General features: G+C 44.6%; 1 protein-coding gene across 3 annotated transcripts in view; it reads right to left on the reverse strand.

The window, feature by feature from the left end:
- Positions 1–4,829, reverse strand: part of JAM2 (junctional adhesion molecule 2) — an 80,435-nt gene extending 75,606 nt beyond the window's left edge. For 2 of the 3 annotated variants that reach the window (XR_001918372.1, XM_018051483.1), the window contains exon 1: positions 4,515–4,614. Coding sequence is in view for 2 of the 3 variants with exons in the window: in XM_018051483.1 (XP_017906972.1) it covers positions 4,515–4,581 (67 nt within the window). In the remaining variant the exon portion in view is untranslated. Of the gene's footprint in view, positions 1–4,514 lie in introns of all 3 variants that reach the window. The other variant, XM_005674736.2, reaches the window with a different exon arrangement.

Here is a 15,955-nt window from a genome sequence, read left to right on the forward strand (position 1 = left end):
ATGTTCTCTTTACGCTGACATTTTTGCTTTTGACTTCTCCCTGTCTAATGTCGTTTGTTACAATACTGAAATGGTTATCAGGTCTACCAGCAAGCCCAATATGGCCTTTGCGTTCATCTTGACTATGCCAAAATGGAACAAGCTCTCCTCGGCAAACTGATTATGATGTTTTGTTCTTAGCAATGTTGACAGAGGGCAGAATTTTCCTGGCACTGGTTTCCTGGAGTGCTGTTTTGGGTCAGTTCCATCATAAAAACAGAACCTTATAATTTTGCAGAAGGTACAAACCCCTCTCCCCCTCCACTGTCCTATCAGTTGGTAAGAGATTAGAGACTCAGACCAAGTTGCCTGGCTTGGGTTCCAGTTTAGATCTGAGGACCATCTTCTACTAGCTGTGTAGAGTCAAGAACAGCACACTGCTCTCATTCACATTCAACTCCTTGTCTTAATCGTTTCCTCAGAGAACTCTGACATCTCACCTCGTTGGAATAAATTAGAGCTTAATGATTTATAATGCAATCATTAATTCTATCCATATATTTCTTCCACTCACTCCATATCCCTTCCCATTTAATTGATGTATATTTATATACCATTAACCAAGCACTTTGCTCAGCACTGGACATATAGTGGTGAGCAAACATCAAGAAATGTCTTCCCTCATGGAGCTTCCATTTTAGTGGGAAAGAAAAATATAATTCAACTAAATGCATAAATAAATGTCCATTTATCAACAGGTACACTGAAATTAAAATTTAAAAAACAGCAATGACAACAAAAATCAATCCTCCTGACTACCAAAAAAGAAACAAATACTGACAGACAGAAGTAAAAGGAAAGAATGGGAATGAGCAAGATATTATGCAGAATAGGGCTGAGACAAAAGAGTGGTACAGTCATATCTGTGATGAATATAAAGAAGCTGAATATATAATCACAGCATAAGGAATCCACTATCTTTTCTTGAATGAAGGTAGCAAAAAAGGGTCAAGTACTCGAGAAAATGAAAGGAGTGAAGGCCAGTTATCTATGGAACAAATTCTCTGATATTCAAATCTCAGTTTCATCTCTTTCCAGCCTAAGTAAGTGAGCTTAGACAAGTAATTTAGCTTTTCTGAGCTTTAGGGACCCTTTCTATAAGTTGAAGATATGTTTTATCTCACGCATTTGTTGAAAACTTAAAAAGAGAGCATATACAAGGAAATCCTAGGAACAGTGTTACTGTTCCTTCAGTACAGATTTAGCCTTCAGTACAGTTTTGGGGGCCTTCCCTGTTGGCTCAGGGTTAAAGAAACCGCCTGCCAATTCAGGAGTCATGGGTTCGATCCCTGGGTCAAGAAGATCCCCTGGAGAAGGAAATGGCAACCAGCTCCAGTATCCTTGCCTGGGAAATCCCATGGACAGAGGAGCCTGGCAGGCTACAGTCCATGGGGTTGAAAAGAGTTGGACAAAACTTATCAACTGAACGACAACAATAGTTTTTGAATCTGGAGGTGAAACCTGAGTCAAAAAATCATAAATAGGATAGTGGAGTGAAACTTAGTCTCAAAGAACATTCTTAATTTTTTCAACAACATTCTAAAAGCAATGAGTGTACATAGTACCAGATCTCGGTTTCTAATGCCGTTCTCCAATCCAGGAACCAGGGATCCCTGGAGCAATGGCTAATTCTGGAACTGAAGCAGAAAATGTACAGGATCAGCCTGGAGCATTTTGTGTTACTAGAAAGAAAGAAAGTGCTAAAAACAACCAAACAAAAATACATACATACACAATGATGAGGGGGTGTCAAAGCGATATAGGAACCAATTTAAAGAACTCTCAATGGCCAAAGTTGGACAATTTAGATTGTAAAAAAATAAATAAAATACTACTGGACTATACCAGGTTCAATGCATGAGACAGGGTGCTCAGGGCTGGTACACTGGGATGACTCAGAGGGATGGGATGGGGAGACAGGTGGGAGGGGGGTTCAGGATGGGGAACACATGTACACCCATGGCTGACTCATGTCAATGTATGGCAAAACCACTACAACATTATAAAGCAATTAGCCTCCAATTAAAATAAATAAACTTTTTAAAAAAACTATTGGATTATAATCCAAAGTGCAAAATAAATATTGATAAGCCTATACTGATGTAAAAATGAATGGATGAATGAATGGAGGAAGGGGGAGAGACACATCTTTCAAGCAGAATTTATTATGGAGCTACTCCACTCTCAAGGAGGTAGAATATAACTCTTCTTCCTTAGGTATGGGTTGCACATAGTGACTTCCTTCCAAAAAATACAGTAAGGAAGTGGGGTGAGGGGAAGTTAACCTATATCATGTATTACCTCAGCCAGGTGATTGATAAAGGTTAACTCCAACAGTGATAAGTCATGTTCCCAGGATGTACCTTTGATATGATGTGATGCAAATCATAGTTTACCTGGGATATCTTCCTCCCACAACCCATAAACCCAGTCTAGTCATAAGGAAAGTGTCAGAGAAATACCAGCTGAGGGACATTCTACAGAATATTTCACCAATACTCCTCAAACATGTTAAGGTAACAAAAAACTCAAGGGAAGTCTGAGAAACTGCCCCAGCTAAGAGGAGCCTGAGAACACAAGACTACTAAATGTACTGTGGTGTCCTCAATGGGCTCCTGGAACAGAAAGGGACATTAGGGAAGAATGAAGAAAGTCTGAATAAAGTGTGGACTTCGGTTCATAACAACGTATCAATACAGATTCTGTAACTGTGTAACTGATTCTGTAACACTAATGTAAAATATTAATAATAGGGAGAAGTGGGTGCGGTCTCTAGGGGAATTCCCTATACCACCTTTGCAATTTTTCTTTAAGTCTAAACTACTGTAAAATTTTAAAACAAAATAAAACATTCTTGCAATACCAGGCCTTTGGCATCCCAGGAACAATACAAAAAAGATCCCTGCACACTTTCAAATTAATCCCCTATAGGAGTCAGGATTAGACAGGCCAATGTGTTAGCTTTACTCAAAGCTTGTAAAAGAGCTTATTTTGCTTATTCATCTAAGCCTGTGTTTGCCTCTGGGTTATTTCTTGACTCCAATTTCAAATTTAGGGTGTACTGTTTCTATTTTGATTACTGTATAGGAATACCAGAGTAAAAACCATTTTCTCTGTTTTTAATTACTGATCATTCTAAAGTCAATCCTTTGACTTGAAATTTAAGACTGTCAGTGAAATATATAATTATCCTGGTGGTTTTGTTACAGTTCCTCCAGCCTGGCTCTTTGTTGACTTTTGGCATTTGTGATTTTTCTCTCTGTGTGCTCAACATGACACCAATTGATATCTCAAAATCGCATGATGGTTTTATTGTGAAGCTTTGACTTTCTGGTTTGATTTTCTATATGTAAGTCAGACATGTGCCTTCACTGAGACAACTTGCACCTTCTTCCCCAATAAGAGACAAAAACTCACATCAGGTTGAGCTGAGCAACTCAGGCAATGAGGGTGTGAGACTAAAGTCATTATATTATGTTATTAAACACTCATCCTGCAGGTTATTTTAAGTATTCTATTACCAGAACTTGAACAGCAACAATAATAATCCATCCCATTAAAAATAAATAAAAGGACATGAAAAAGAAAGAAAAACCAAAAAAGGAAAAACCGAAGAAAACGGAAAACTTCGTTGCCTAAGTGCTTAAGATTTATTGCAATTTCCTCCATTTTTCTAAAAAGTTAAGGGGAGGAAAACAAAATAAGAGGAGATATTGCCAGGATTTTAAATCTTATGAGCCCAGGATCCATAACAATCCTGTTTAGAACCAGCCTGTGAAATTGGCTTTGGGACGTCCCCCCGCCACTCGATCATACAGCTTCTGTAACTTTCTAACAACCATCGCGTTGGAAGTCCCCTGAGGACACAGCAGCTGACCGGGGCGCTCAGAGCAGACTTCTCTAACCGAATGAAGATGTGCAGGTGGAGTGGATAAAAGTAATTCTATTTCAGCAGCCAGGAATTCCCCCCCACCAGACGCCCCCAAAGTGCACTGCATATTACCGCCACAAATGGGACCTTCAGACGCCAAGAAAACTCTAACACTGCCCCCAGCTCTGGTACTTAAGAGTGTGGCCGGCCCCTGCCTCCGAGTGATGATGCCATCTTGGGATCTTAGCATCTCGTAAGGAGTTAGAGAGTTCTGCATTCTGTCCACGTCCCTGTGTCTAAAAACTTAACCCAACTTTTCCAGAATATGAGAACCTGCTGGTGTGGACCCTTAATTTTCTCTAACTAGTTCAAATCAGATACTATTTAGAATAAACAGACCTCCGAACTCCCCCCCTACCCCCGCCCCAGCAGGCACCCCAAATTCTGGGCTCCCTGGGTGTGAAATCAGTTGCCCCGAGGCAGACCTTTCCGTTCGAGGTCCCGGGGACAGTCCTCCGCCAGGACCAGGTCTAGGGGCTGAAGACTGGGGGAAGCTGGTCTCAGCAGGACTGGGTGGGAGGGTAGAGGTACCCCAGCAACTTACAGTCCAGGACGACCACCAGGTAGCGCAGCAGGAGGAGCAGGAGGTGGTGGCGGCTCCTCCTCGCCATCTTCGTGGGGGTCGGGAGCTGGCGGCTCCTCGGAAGCTGAGGGTCCCGGCGGCGGGAGCGCGGGAGGCCGGCCGGGGGGCGGTGGTGGCGGTCGCCGGACTCCTCGGGGCGGGAGGGGAGAGCGGCGCGCAGCGGCGCGGAGGGGGCGGACCCCGATGGGATGTCAGTTTCCCCCTTCCAGGGGCGCCCGCTCCGCGCGCAGCCCAGAGGCGGTTCTGGTCGAGCCCGGGGCCTGCGGGGGTCTGGGCACTTCTGTTTTGGAGGGGGCGCGGGGAGGGGTAGGGAGGCGGCGGGAGCCGGACGAGATGCCGGCTGGCTCCTAATGAGGGGGCCGGAGGAGGCAGGCGAGGAGCGGAAGGGAAGCCCTGGCGGGGCGTCCCCCGCCCCCGCGCCGCCGAGATTGATCGGCTTTGTGTCGGGTCCCGGCGCGGGGCTGCCAGCTGTCCCCGGGGCGCGGAGCCCGGGCGCGGGAGGCGCTGGCCGCGGGCGCGGGGGTGGGGCGCGGCGGAGGTTTGCGGGCGGTGGGGGGGGTGCTCCGCCCGCCGAGCTCAGACTCGCCGTTCACCCTCCTTGGCACCAAACTTCTTTGGAGGGGGTAGTGCGGTTTCAGCCTAGGGGTGGGGATTTGGGGGAAATTTCTGGCCAACCCGCGAAGCTGAGCGGGGAGGTGCTCCGACTACAAGGGGTTCGCCGGCTCCGCCTTGGAGGCTAAGGCGGAGGCGATGCGGGCAGGGGCGGGGAGGGGGGCGGTGAGCGGGTAAAAAAAAAAAAAATCAATCAAGACGAGCTGGCAGGCAGGACTGAGATTTTAGTAATCGTCTTGGCCTCGTCTCGGTGGAAGCTTTGTGTTTCTTGGAGGCCGAGGGTGTGTTTTGTGTTCTTTGCCTTTGCCGTGTCAGAGTCAGAAGTTCATCTAACGGTGTGAAATATTTATCATGTTTCTTTGCAGTTATATAACTGCCGCCTGTGGAGTTTTCCACATGTTAAAACTCTACAGCTGCCCTTTGTCAGGTTTATTTTTGGTCTACAGTGCTTTTTAAAAGGGAGACCCATTATGCGTGCTCTGTTGCGTGTTTTTAAATTGACCTGCACTTGTAGTGTTCAGGGTGCAAGGGCTAAACAGGCAATGTTTCTATTTCCTCTCAGGGACCAGAAATGTCTGATGCATTCAACAATATTGACAGGTCAGTATTCCCAAGAGAAGAAATTGTTACACGTGTTGCCTTTTTTTTTTTTTTTTTAACGTAGAATAACGAATAAAGTTCTGTATAGAAGACAGTTGATTCAGTGGTGTGCACACGAAGAATCGAGTTAGCTCAGGGACAAAGGCAACCAGAGTTGAGATATGCAGAGCTGTGAGGAATGAGGCATCTCTGCTGTTTCCTCGGTGACGGTGATGGAAGCTTAATGCCCATGGCGGGAGAGGGGCAGAGGATCCAGAAAGGAAAGTCAAAGTGGCGAAAATGTGAGAGCCATACTCCAGTCAAGCAAAGTAAAACAGGCTCGTGCCCGTTTTTCTGGGCAGTGACAAAAAAGATGCGATGTTTTACAATAAAATTTGTTGGCACCCTCTTTTCTCAGTCTTGCCACAACTGTCTCTTTTGCCCCTCCCTAAAGATACACACACCAAAAAAGGAATCCTTTTTTTTTTTTTTAAAGAAATGCTGTCACCTCCTGTGTGAATAATTGATTAATTCAGTTCTCTGTCATCCAGTCAAATGAAAGTCACTCACTCGTGTCGGACTCCTTTTCACCCTGTATACTGTATGATGCCAGCTTCCTCTGTCCAAGGGATTCTCCAGGCAAGAATATTGGATTGGGTTGCCATACCTTCCTCCAAGGGATCTTCTCAGAGGGAATCTTCCTGACCCAGGGATGGAATCAAGGTCTCCTGCATTGCAGGCAGATTCTTCACCATCTGAGCCACCAGGGAAGCCCCAGTCACCCCCAGTCAAGACATTTATCAGATAGCTACATTGATGCTGGTGGACAGTGAACAAGATCAAGTCTTTGGTGCTAATGAATTCACAGTCTTAAGGAAAGAAAGTCCCAAGACTATAAAGTGAGTCCCATCTGGGAAGACCTCTAATACCACATCATGTGTCCCCTGGGAGAAAATAGTAACAGTTTCTTATTGAGTGCTTTCTCAGCAGTGGAGTCTGAATAGTGCAATATCTAATCCTCCAACAACTCTGTAAGAGAGAAAATAGTATCATTCCCACTTTACAGATGACAAGACCAGGCAAAGAGATGCTAAACAGCTTGTTCAAGATTAAGAATAAGGAGATGTTCTACACTGGGGATGCCTTTAGGGCATATAATAACCATTGCACACCCTTTCATATATGCTTTATTCGGCATAGAAAGTTGGGACAAATTTTGAAAGGGAGGAAGGAAGGGAAACACATTCTAGGCAAAGAGAAGGATCAAAAGCTGAGAAAGCTAAATATTATGACTTGTTTAGGAAAAGCAAGTTTATACAGAGTTAGAGTAGAATGTGGAACGGGGGCAGGGGAGTTGGCAGAAAAGTTGAAAAGGCCACTGGATTATGTGTCATTCAATGTCCTACTATAGACTCTAGATCTTCGTTATTGTTGTTCAGTTGCTAAGCCGTGTCAACTCTTTATCCTGTGGATAAAGAGCTTTTTGAAAGCACTAGGATAGGATATAAAATAATCCATATTTTAGAACTGTGCTGTCCAAATATGGTAGCCTCTAGATTCACATGGCTGTATAAATTTGAATTCCATTAAATTAAAAATCCAGTTCTCCAGTCACACTTGCCACATTTGAAGTTCTCAATAGTCAAAGCTATGGTTTTTCCAGTAGTCTTGTATGGATGTGAGAGTTGGACCATAAAGAAGACTAAGAGTGCTGAAGAACTGATGCTTTTGAGCTGTGATGTTGGAGAAGACTCTTGAGAGTCCCTTGGACTGCAAGGAGATTGAACTAGTCAATCCTAAAGGAAATCAACCCCTTAAATATTCATTGGAAGGACTGATGCTGAAGCTCCCATACCTGTCCACCTGACGCAAACAGTTGACTCATTGGATAAGACCCTGGTGTTGGGAAAGATTGAAGGCAGGAGGAGAAGGGAGCAACAAAGAATGAGATGGTTGAATGACATCACCAACTCAATGGACATGAATTTGAGCCAACTCTGGGAGACAGTGAAGGACAGGGAAGCCTGCATGCCACAGTCCGTGAGCGACTGTTGGACAAGACTGAGCAACTGAACAACAATAGCCACCTGGGGGTAGGGTGTACCCTCATTGATAATGCAGATACACAGCATGCCCATTGCTGCAGAAAGTTCTTTAAGACTTAGGTGCCTTAGAATGATGAGCCAGGATATATAAGCCTTTTTGCTGGAAAAAAACAGCAGATCAGTAGGAAGAGTTGACAGTAGCCGAACATCAAAAGGAAAAGGTGCTGCTAATCACAAAAACAGACATCTCAAGTTAATGATTTTACTGCTTTTCTTTGTACAGGAAGATTAAGAGTCAGAGTTCATTGAAATCATTCCTTTGATACGCATCTTAACTCTCTGAGGTCTGTATCCTGTTTTTCTCCACCCTGAATTCCCCTCAGGGTGCCCCACTGGGGGAGGCTGCAGTGACTGATGGCTTGAGCAGTATTCTTTGTTTACTGAAATGGCAGGCAACCTTTCTTTGTCCACAGTCCAAACCTCTAGAATATACAGTCACAAAAAATGAACTCAAGCTGTGGACTCTGGGTGACTGTGATGCGTCAGTGTAGGTTCATCCGTTGTAGCAAATGTGTCATTCTGGTGGAGACACTGATCGAGGCGGAGGCTGTGATGCACTGGGGGCGGAGGGAGATGTGGAAAATCTCTGTACCTTCTGCTTAACTTTGTTTTGAATCTAAAACCTGAAAAGTGGCACCCCACTCCAGTACTCTTGCCTGGAAAATCCCATGGGTGGAGGAGCCTGGTAGGCTGCAGTCCATTGGGTCACTAAGAGTCAGACATGACTGAGCGACTTCACTTTCACTTTTCACTTTCATGCATTGGAGAAGGAAATGGCAACCCACTCCAGTGTTCTTGCCTGGAGAATCCCAGGGACGGGGGAGCCTGGTGGGCTGCCGTCTATAGGGTCGCACAGAGCCGGACACGACTGACGCGACTTAGCAGCAGCAGCAGCAGCAGGGCTTCCCTGGTGGCTCAGAGGTAAAGAATCTGCCTGCCAGGGCAGGAGACACAGGTTCAATCCCTGGGTTTGGAAGATCCCCTGGAGAAAGGAAAGGCACCCACTCCAATATTCTTGCCTGGAGAATCCCATGGACAGAGGAACCTAGTGGGCTATAGTCCATGGGGTCACAAAGAGTCGGACACGACTGAGTGATGTTCACTTCACTTGGTGGCTCAGTGGTAAAGAATCTGCCTGCCAGGGCAGGAGACACAGGTTCGATCTCGGTCTGGAAAGATCCCACATGCCTTGGAGCAACTAAGTCTGTACACCATGACTACTGACTCTGTGCTCTAGACCCTGGGAGACACAACTACTGAGCCCATGTGCTACAACTGCTGAAGCCAGCACAGCCTAGAGCTGGTGTTCTGCGATAAGAGAAGCGGCTGCCATGAGAAGCCCGTGCACCACAGCTCGCCTTCACTCGTGGCACCTACAGAAAAGCCGGCGCAGCAATGAAGATCTGGTACAGCCCAAAATAAGTAAATTTCTAAAAGTAAAATAAACCCTAAAAAATAAAGTCTAGTAACAAAATTAGAACAAACAAAAGGACACAAGTAAGAGCGGTCAGAAATGTATGAGAGGAGCTCAGAGAGAATCAGGAGGTGGAGGTATTTACCATCTTCAGTGCTAAGAAGACGACTTGAGAATTGTTTCCTACTTTAGTAATTTCAGTTCGGTTCAGTTCAATGGCTCAGCTGTGTCCGACTCTTTGCAACCCCATGGATTGCAGTATGCCAGGCCTGCTTTAGTAATTACGAGGGAATCACCCACATAGACGATAGAGAAAGCAAGGCCTCCCTGTAGAAAAAATTTTAAGACATTTACTTTACTTAAAAATTAAGTACAATAATTTTTGTGCTTAATAATTAAGTACAATAAAATTAATATACACAATAAAAATATAATATTGCACATTAAATAAATGCACAATAAAAATGAATCCTGAAATGATTGCAAACATCAGCAGCACGCAGGCCACCCCCAGACGGTTCCCAGAAGAAAAATTCAAATGGTTCTTTAAATGTGAAGCTCTTGAAAATGCCCTGGCTGTCCAGGGGTTAGAAATCCTCACTTTCACTGCCAAGAGCCCAGATTCGATCCTTGGTCAGGGAACTAAGATCTTACAAGCTGTGTGGTGAAGACCCTCCCCGCCCCAAACTCAGCAGCAGGATGGTGAAAGGAATAGTAATAGTAACAGTTATAGTGCTTCATTCCTGGGTGGTTGGGAGTGTGTTTCATTAGTGTTCTGCTTGTGAGAATCCTTACACCCCGGAACACTAGGCAGCTTGTAGGATGGAATGGGAGGATTCGCCATGGGCATCCCTCCAAGCGATCTGTCCTCCGTGGTTGTGTGTGGCCTCCCTGCCCCCTCCCATGGGTTGGAGTCACTTTCACTCTGATACTATAAGCATTTTGTCAGGTAAAAATGGGGATTTGGTGTTTCAGCAAGTCTGACCATTTTTCCTCCTTTCTACCCACTCGAATGCTGAATTCCAGGTGATGCTGAGGAGGTGGCAAGGCGCATTTCCTAAAACAAGAATGCAGAGAAGAGCTGAGTTTAAATTGAGTGACTTCTCACAACATCTCAGATTTGGTGTTTCTGTGTGGAGTGGGTTATTTTCCCTCATGGGTGTGGAGAAGGTGCTGGAAAGTGGCCTACACTCTGCAATTTAGAGGAAAGAGAGAGGCGGGGGAGGAAAGCCTTCCATTTCCAGAACCACATAAATTCGCAAGAGTCTCTCATATACATTTTAAATGCTGATGGATAGAATTCAAGGTCTTTAATGGGATCCTTATTATTTATCCCTCATCATTATCCCTTAGATCTTTTTTCTGGAATAAACCTGATTTCAGCATTGCATTAAGATATACCCACAAAAATACTCAGGTGTTTTTGAGCTAGTTGAGCTGGTGTTCAAACCACAGCTCTTTCTAGTCAAATGAACCTTCTCAGAGAAGTCCAGTGTCCTCAGCACATAGCCTTCATGACTCTCCCAAAGTGACAGATTTCTTCATATACATTATAACAATACAGGCTCAAAACTTTCTTCCAAGAAAGACAAAAACCCTCACTAACCTCACCTGGTTTGAATTACTACAAGCAGGACAGTCTTTCAGTCTCCGCTCCTACATGATTTAACAGCTCTAAGGTAGTTCTCGGAGAAGGCAATGGCACCCCACTCCAGTACTCTTGCCTGGAAAATCCCATGGACAGAGGAGCCTGATGGGCTGCAGTCCATGGGGTTGCGAAGAGTCAGACACAACTGAACGACTTCACTTTCACGTTTCACTTTCATGCATTGGAGAAGGCAATGGCACCCCACTCCAGTACTCTTGCCTGGAGAATCCCAGGGACGAGGGAGCCTGGTGGGCTGCCGTCTACGGGGTTGCACAGAGTTGGACACGACTGAAGTGGCTTAGCAGCAGCAGCCCAGCAAGGTAGTTCTGCCTGACATTAAGTGAAGTTCACCTGTGATCAGTAAACTAGTTATTAAGGCTTTCTTTCCTTATTTGTTATTAATGCTTTCTTCCCTGGTGTCTCAGAAGGTAAAGAATCGGCCTGCAATGTAGGAGACCTGGGTTTGATCCCTGGGTCAGGAAGATCCCCTGGGAAAGGGAACAGCTACTCACTTCAGTATTCTTGCCTGGAGAATCCCATGAACAGAGGAGCCTGGTCGACTACCATCCATAGGAGTGCAAAAGAGTCGGACATGACTAATCGAATTTTTCCTTTTTAATTAAAAAGCACATTTAGTATCAACTCAATTTTCTTTTAAATTGGATAATAATTAGCAATTTCATAGGGAATTAGGTAATACAGGAGATATCGTTTAACAAATATTTTCCCGGGGTTAAACAAATGAAGGACAGGGATCAGTTAGTCCTGGGGGCCCCACCGTCTGGGAGCTAACGCCTGATGACCTGAGGTGGAGTTGATGTAATAATATATAAATAAAGTTTACAGTAAATGTAATGTCCTTGAATCGTTCTGAAACTATCCTCCCTACCCCCCACCCATGGAAAAATTATCTTCCACGAAACTGGTCCCTGGTGCCAAAAAGGTTGAGGACCTTTTAGTCTATAAGGATGGAGTCATAACAGCTAGAACTGGGGGAGAAACATAATTCCCAAATCCATCCTCTCCATTCCTCCTCCCTTCCTCATATCACAGTTAAGGATGATAAGATCCGGAGGAGTGATATAATTTACTCAAGATGACACAGCAAGAAAAGAAAAGAACCAGGCCTGGAATGAACCCTAGTTCTGTCTTTCCCTGGAAGCCCCCAAAACAGCCTAAATCGCTCTGCTTTGGCTGGGAATGAATTTACCTTTTTGTATATAACTTGACGTGTGTTATATCTGGGCTTCCCCAGGGGCTCAGTGGTAAAGTGGTAAAGACTTGCATGAGACTCAGGTTTCACCCCTGGGTAGGGAAGCTCCGCCCACTTGACTGCCCACTCTAGGATGCCGAAGAATGAATGCTTTTGAACTGTGGTGCTGGAAAAGACTCTTGAGAGTCTCTTGGACTGCAAGGAGATCCAGCCAGTTCATCCTAAAGGAAATCAGTCCTGAATATTCATTGGAAGGACTGAGGGTGAAGCTGAAGCTCCAACATTTTGGCCACCTGATGCAAAGAACTGACTCATTGAAAAAGACCCTGATGCTGGGAAAGATTGAAGGCACGAGGAGAAGGGGACGACAGAGGATGAGATGGTGGGATGGCATCGCCGACCTGATGATAAGTTTGAGCAGGCTCTGGGAGTTGGTGAAGGACAGGGAAACCTGGTGTGCTCAATCCATAGGGTCTCAAAGAGTTGGACACAACTGAGTGACTGAACTGAACTGGGGAAGATCCGCAGAGTAGGAAACAGCAACTCGTTTCAGTATTCTTGCTTGGGAAATCCCATGTACCGAGGAGTCTGACTGGTTGCAGTCCATGGGGTTGCAAAGAGTCAGACACAACTGAGTGATTAAACAACAACAAATGTTCTGTCTAATTTTCTCCCTGCACCCCTTGTCCAGGACAACTACAGTTACAGTTAATGTGTATGTTTATGCTTAGTCATGTCCAACTCTTTGCAACACATGGACTGTAGCCCACCAGGCTCCTTTGTCTATGGAACTTTTCAGGCAACAATACTAGACTGTGTTGCCATTTCCTTCTCCAGGGGAGCTTCCCGACCCAGGGATTGAACCTGTGTCTCTTATGTATCCTGCATTGGCAGGCAGGTTCTTTAGCACTAGCACCACCTGGGAAGCCTTTACATCTCTCTAGCTCAAACTTTTCTCTTGAACTTTGCATCGGTTTCCCCTGTTTTTAGAATATCTAGATGTACTACTCAAAATCAGCTAAAGTGACTGATTCAAAATATTTAGATTAAAATCAAGCATAAAATTGAGCTGGTCTTGTCACCTCTTCACCCAACTTTATTTTTCTCTAGTTAAAAAAAAATTTTTTTTATTTTTTCTTTTTGGCTGTGCTGCAAGGCATGTGGGATCTTAGTTCCCTGACTAGGGTTCAAACCTACACCCTCTGTAGTGGTTGGGCGGAGTCTCAAGCACTGGACAGCTGGGGAAGTCTCCGTTTTTCTCCGATTTTTAACCTTCCTCCTTCTCTCCCATCTTTTCTCTCTTTTAGTACCCAGCATGAACTAAGCATGAACTATAGCGACTTCACTTTCACTTTTCACTTTCATGCATTGGAGAAGGAAATGGCAACCCACTCCAGTGTTCTTGCCTGGAGAATCCCAGGGACGGGGGAGCCTGGCAGGCTGCCATCTATGGGGTCGCACAGAGTCAGACACGACTGAAGCGACTTAGCAGCAGCAGCAGCAGCAGTAGCATAGGCCAATCACTATGCTGATGGCTTGAGACACACTTATGTGCAGTAACTGACAATATCTCATCTCGTGGATGTGTAGGTGGGGGAGACTGACACTGACCAGACAAAGCAAGGGTGCATATCAGGGAGGCTAATTAATTAAGAGTTTGTCTATTTGGGAAGTCAGGGAAGGGACTCTGAAAGCTGAAGGAAGTGGGAGCAAACAGGTGGAAAGAATAGTTTATAAAAAGCGAATACCAAGTGCACAGACCATGTGACAACTCCGGAGAGTGAGAATTGGCAGGTGCGGCTGGAGCACAGAGGTTGACTGGGTCAATAATGGAGCCGTGGAGTCCCCAGCTGAAAACCTTCAAGGACTCCCAGCAGCTTTTAGAATAAAAACAGAACACACAACACTGTCTTCATTCTCTTTTTCTCATCATGAGCCTTTGTATATGCTGTTCGCTCTTTGTACTTGGATCTTTTTCATTCTTTGCACTTGGATCTCATTCTTTTTTCTTTAGTATTATCTAGCATTGATTGAATATTTGCCATGTTAGGCACCTTGTTAAGCTCTTTTCATATTACCTATTTTAATCCTCATAATGATATAAATGCAGGAACCGTGGATTCGATCCCTGGGTGGGGAAGATCCCCTGGAGAAGAAAATGGAAACCATTCCAATACTCTTGTCTGGAGAATCCTCATGGACAGAGGAGCTTGGTGGGCTACAGTCCATGGGGGTCACAAAGAGTTGGACACAACTTAGTGACTAAACAACAATAATCATATAAATGAGAAAACTCTATTATTTCCATTTTATAGGTGAGGTTGTTGGGACAGAGAGATAGACCGACAATCCCAGAATCACAATAGCCCGTGGGGGTAAATTGAAGTTTGCAGCAACATGGGACTTTGTCTAGACTCAATGCGCCAAACCATAACGACTACTGCTGGCCCTTCACCTCCATCTCAGCTCATCACCACATGTTCATCCTTCTGTCTCTGCTAAACTTCAGATTCCTTAGGAACATTTCCTGCCCTTCCTGCCTAGAGCAAATCCTACTATTGAAAACTCTCTTCACCGCTTCCTCTCTGGTATCAGAGCTGGGATTTGAAACTCAATTGGTCACAGTCAGTCACCGATAGTAGGCCAGACTCTACGAACACAGGGTTTGTCTAATTTTTAATCTCATTATTACCATCTCTTTTCCTAACTAAGTGCTTGTCACTTATTAGGTGCTCAATAAATATATGGCTACTGGTTGGATATACTGAGCCATATATCTTTCACCCGAGTGCAAGTACAATTTTTTTTTTTTTTTAACGTAACAGCTTAGTTCAGGCTGCTATAACAAAGCACCGGAGACTGGGTGGTTTATAAACAACAGAAATTCCTTTCTCAAGTTCTGAAGGATAGGAAGTCTGAGGTCAGGATGCCAGCACAATCAGGTTCCACAATCAGCCCTCTTCGGGCTGTAGGTAGAGAATCAACTTCTCATCTTCTCTTGGAGGAAAGACAGCTAGCTCTTAGACTCTTCTGACAAACACATTAATCCCATTCATGAGGACTCCACCCTATGACCTAACTATCTCCCCGAGGTCCTACCTCCAAGTCTCATCACACTGGGATTACGGTTTCAAACTATAAATTTAGAGGGGACACATTCAGTCCATAACACCTAACAATGTCTTTTGAAGTCAACAGTGCTTCTAAGCTTCAATATCTCTACATACACTCTCACTGCTCAATGCTCTATTTTCACTATGATTCTACACGTGAAGGAACTGAGGGTCTGAATAAGGCCCAGTAAATTGCCCCAGGACAGCCACTGGTCAACCACAGAACAAGACTTGATTCAGATCTGTCTGCATCTAAAGCCTTCACTCTATAGCACTGCCATGTTACCTCCACTCTTACGACCGTCTTTCCAACATCAGTCCTGAGGGTACTGTTGTGTTCACTGTAGGGATGTAATAACTGTTTCACAGATCCTTATTTTATGTACTTTTAGGTTGTGTTGACTTTCAAACATCATAAAGAACGCTGTGATGCATATTCTTATATATTTGTCTGATATTCTTATATGCATATTCTTATCCTCTTGTCTGATTATTTCCTTAGGATAGTTGGTGATAAAAAGTCAGAGGTTTTTATCCATATAGCCAAATTGGCAACAGTAGTATTTGAGGTTTTAGGGGTGGGTTATATTACCTGCCTATTTGCCAAGAGGGTATGTTTTGCCATTGTACCCACAAAGAAAAACATGATTTAAATATTCTTTGTATTTTCACTTATTTACCCTAGAGTAAAAGACCCTGAACTGGGAACGACTGAGGG

This window comes from Capra hircus, chromosome 1, assembly GCF_001704415.2.
Source record: "Capra hircus breed San Clemente chromosome 1, ASM170441v1, whole genome shotgun sequence".
Taxonomy (NCBI): domain Eukaryota; kingdom Metazoa; phylum Chordata; class Mammalia; order Artiodactyla; family Bovidae; genus Capra; species Capra hircus.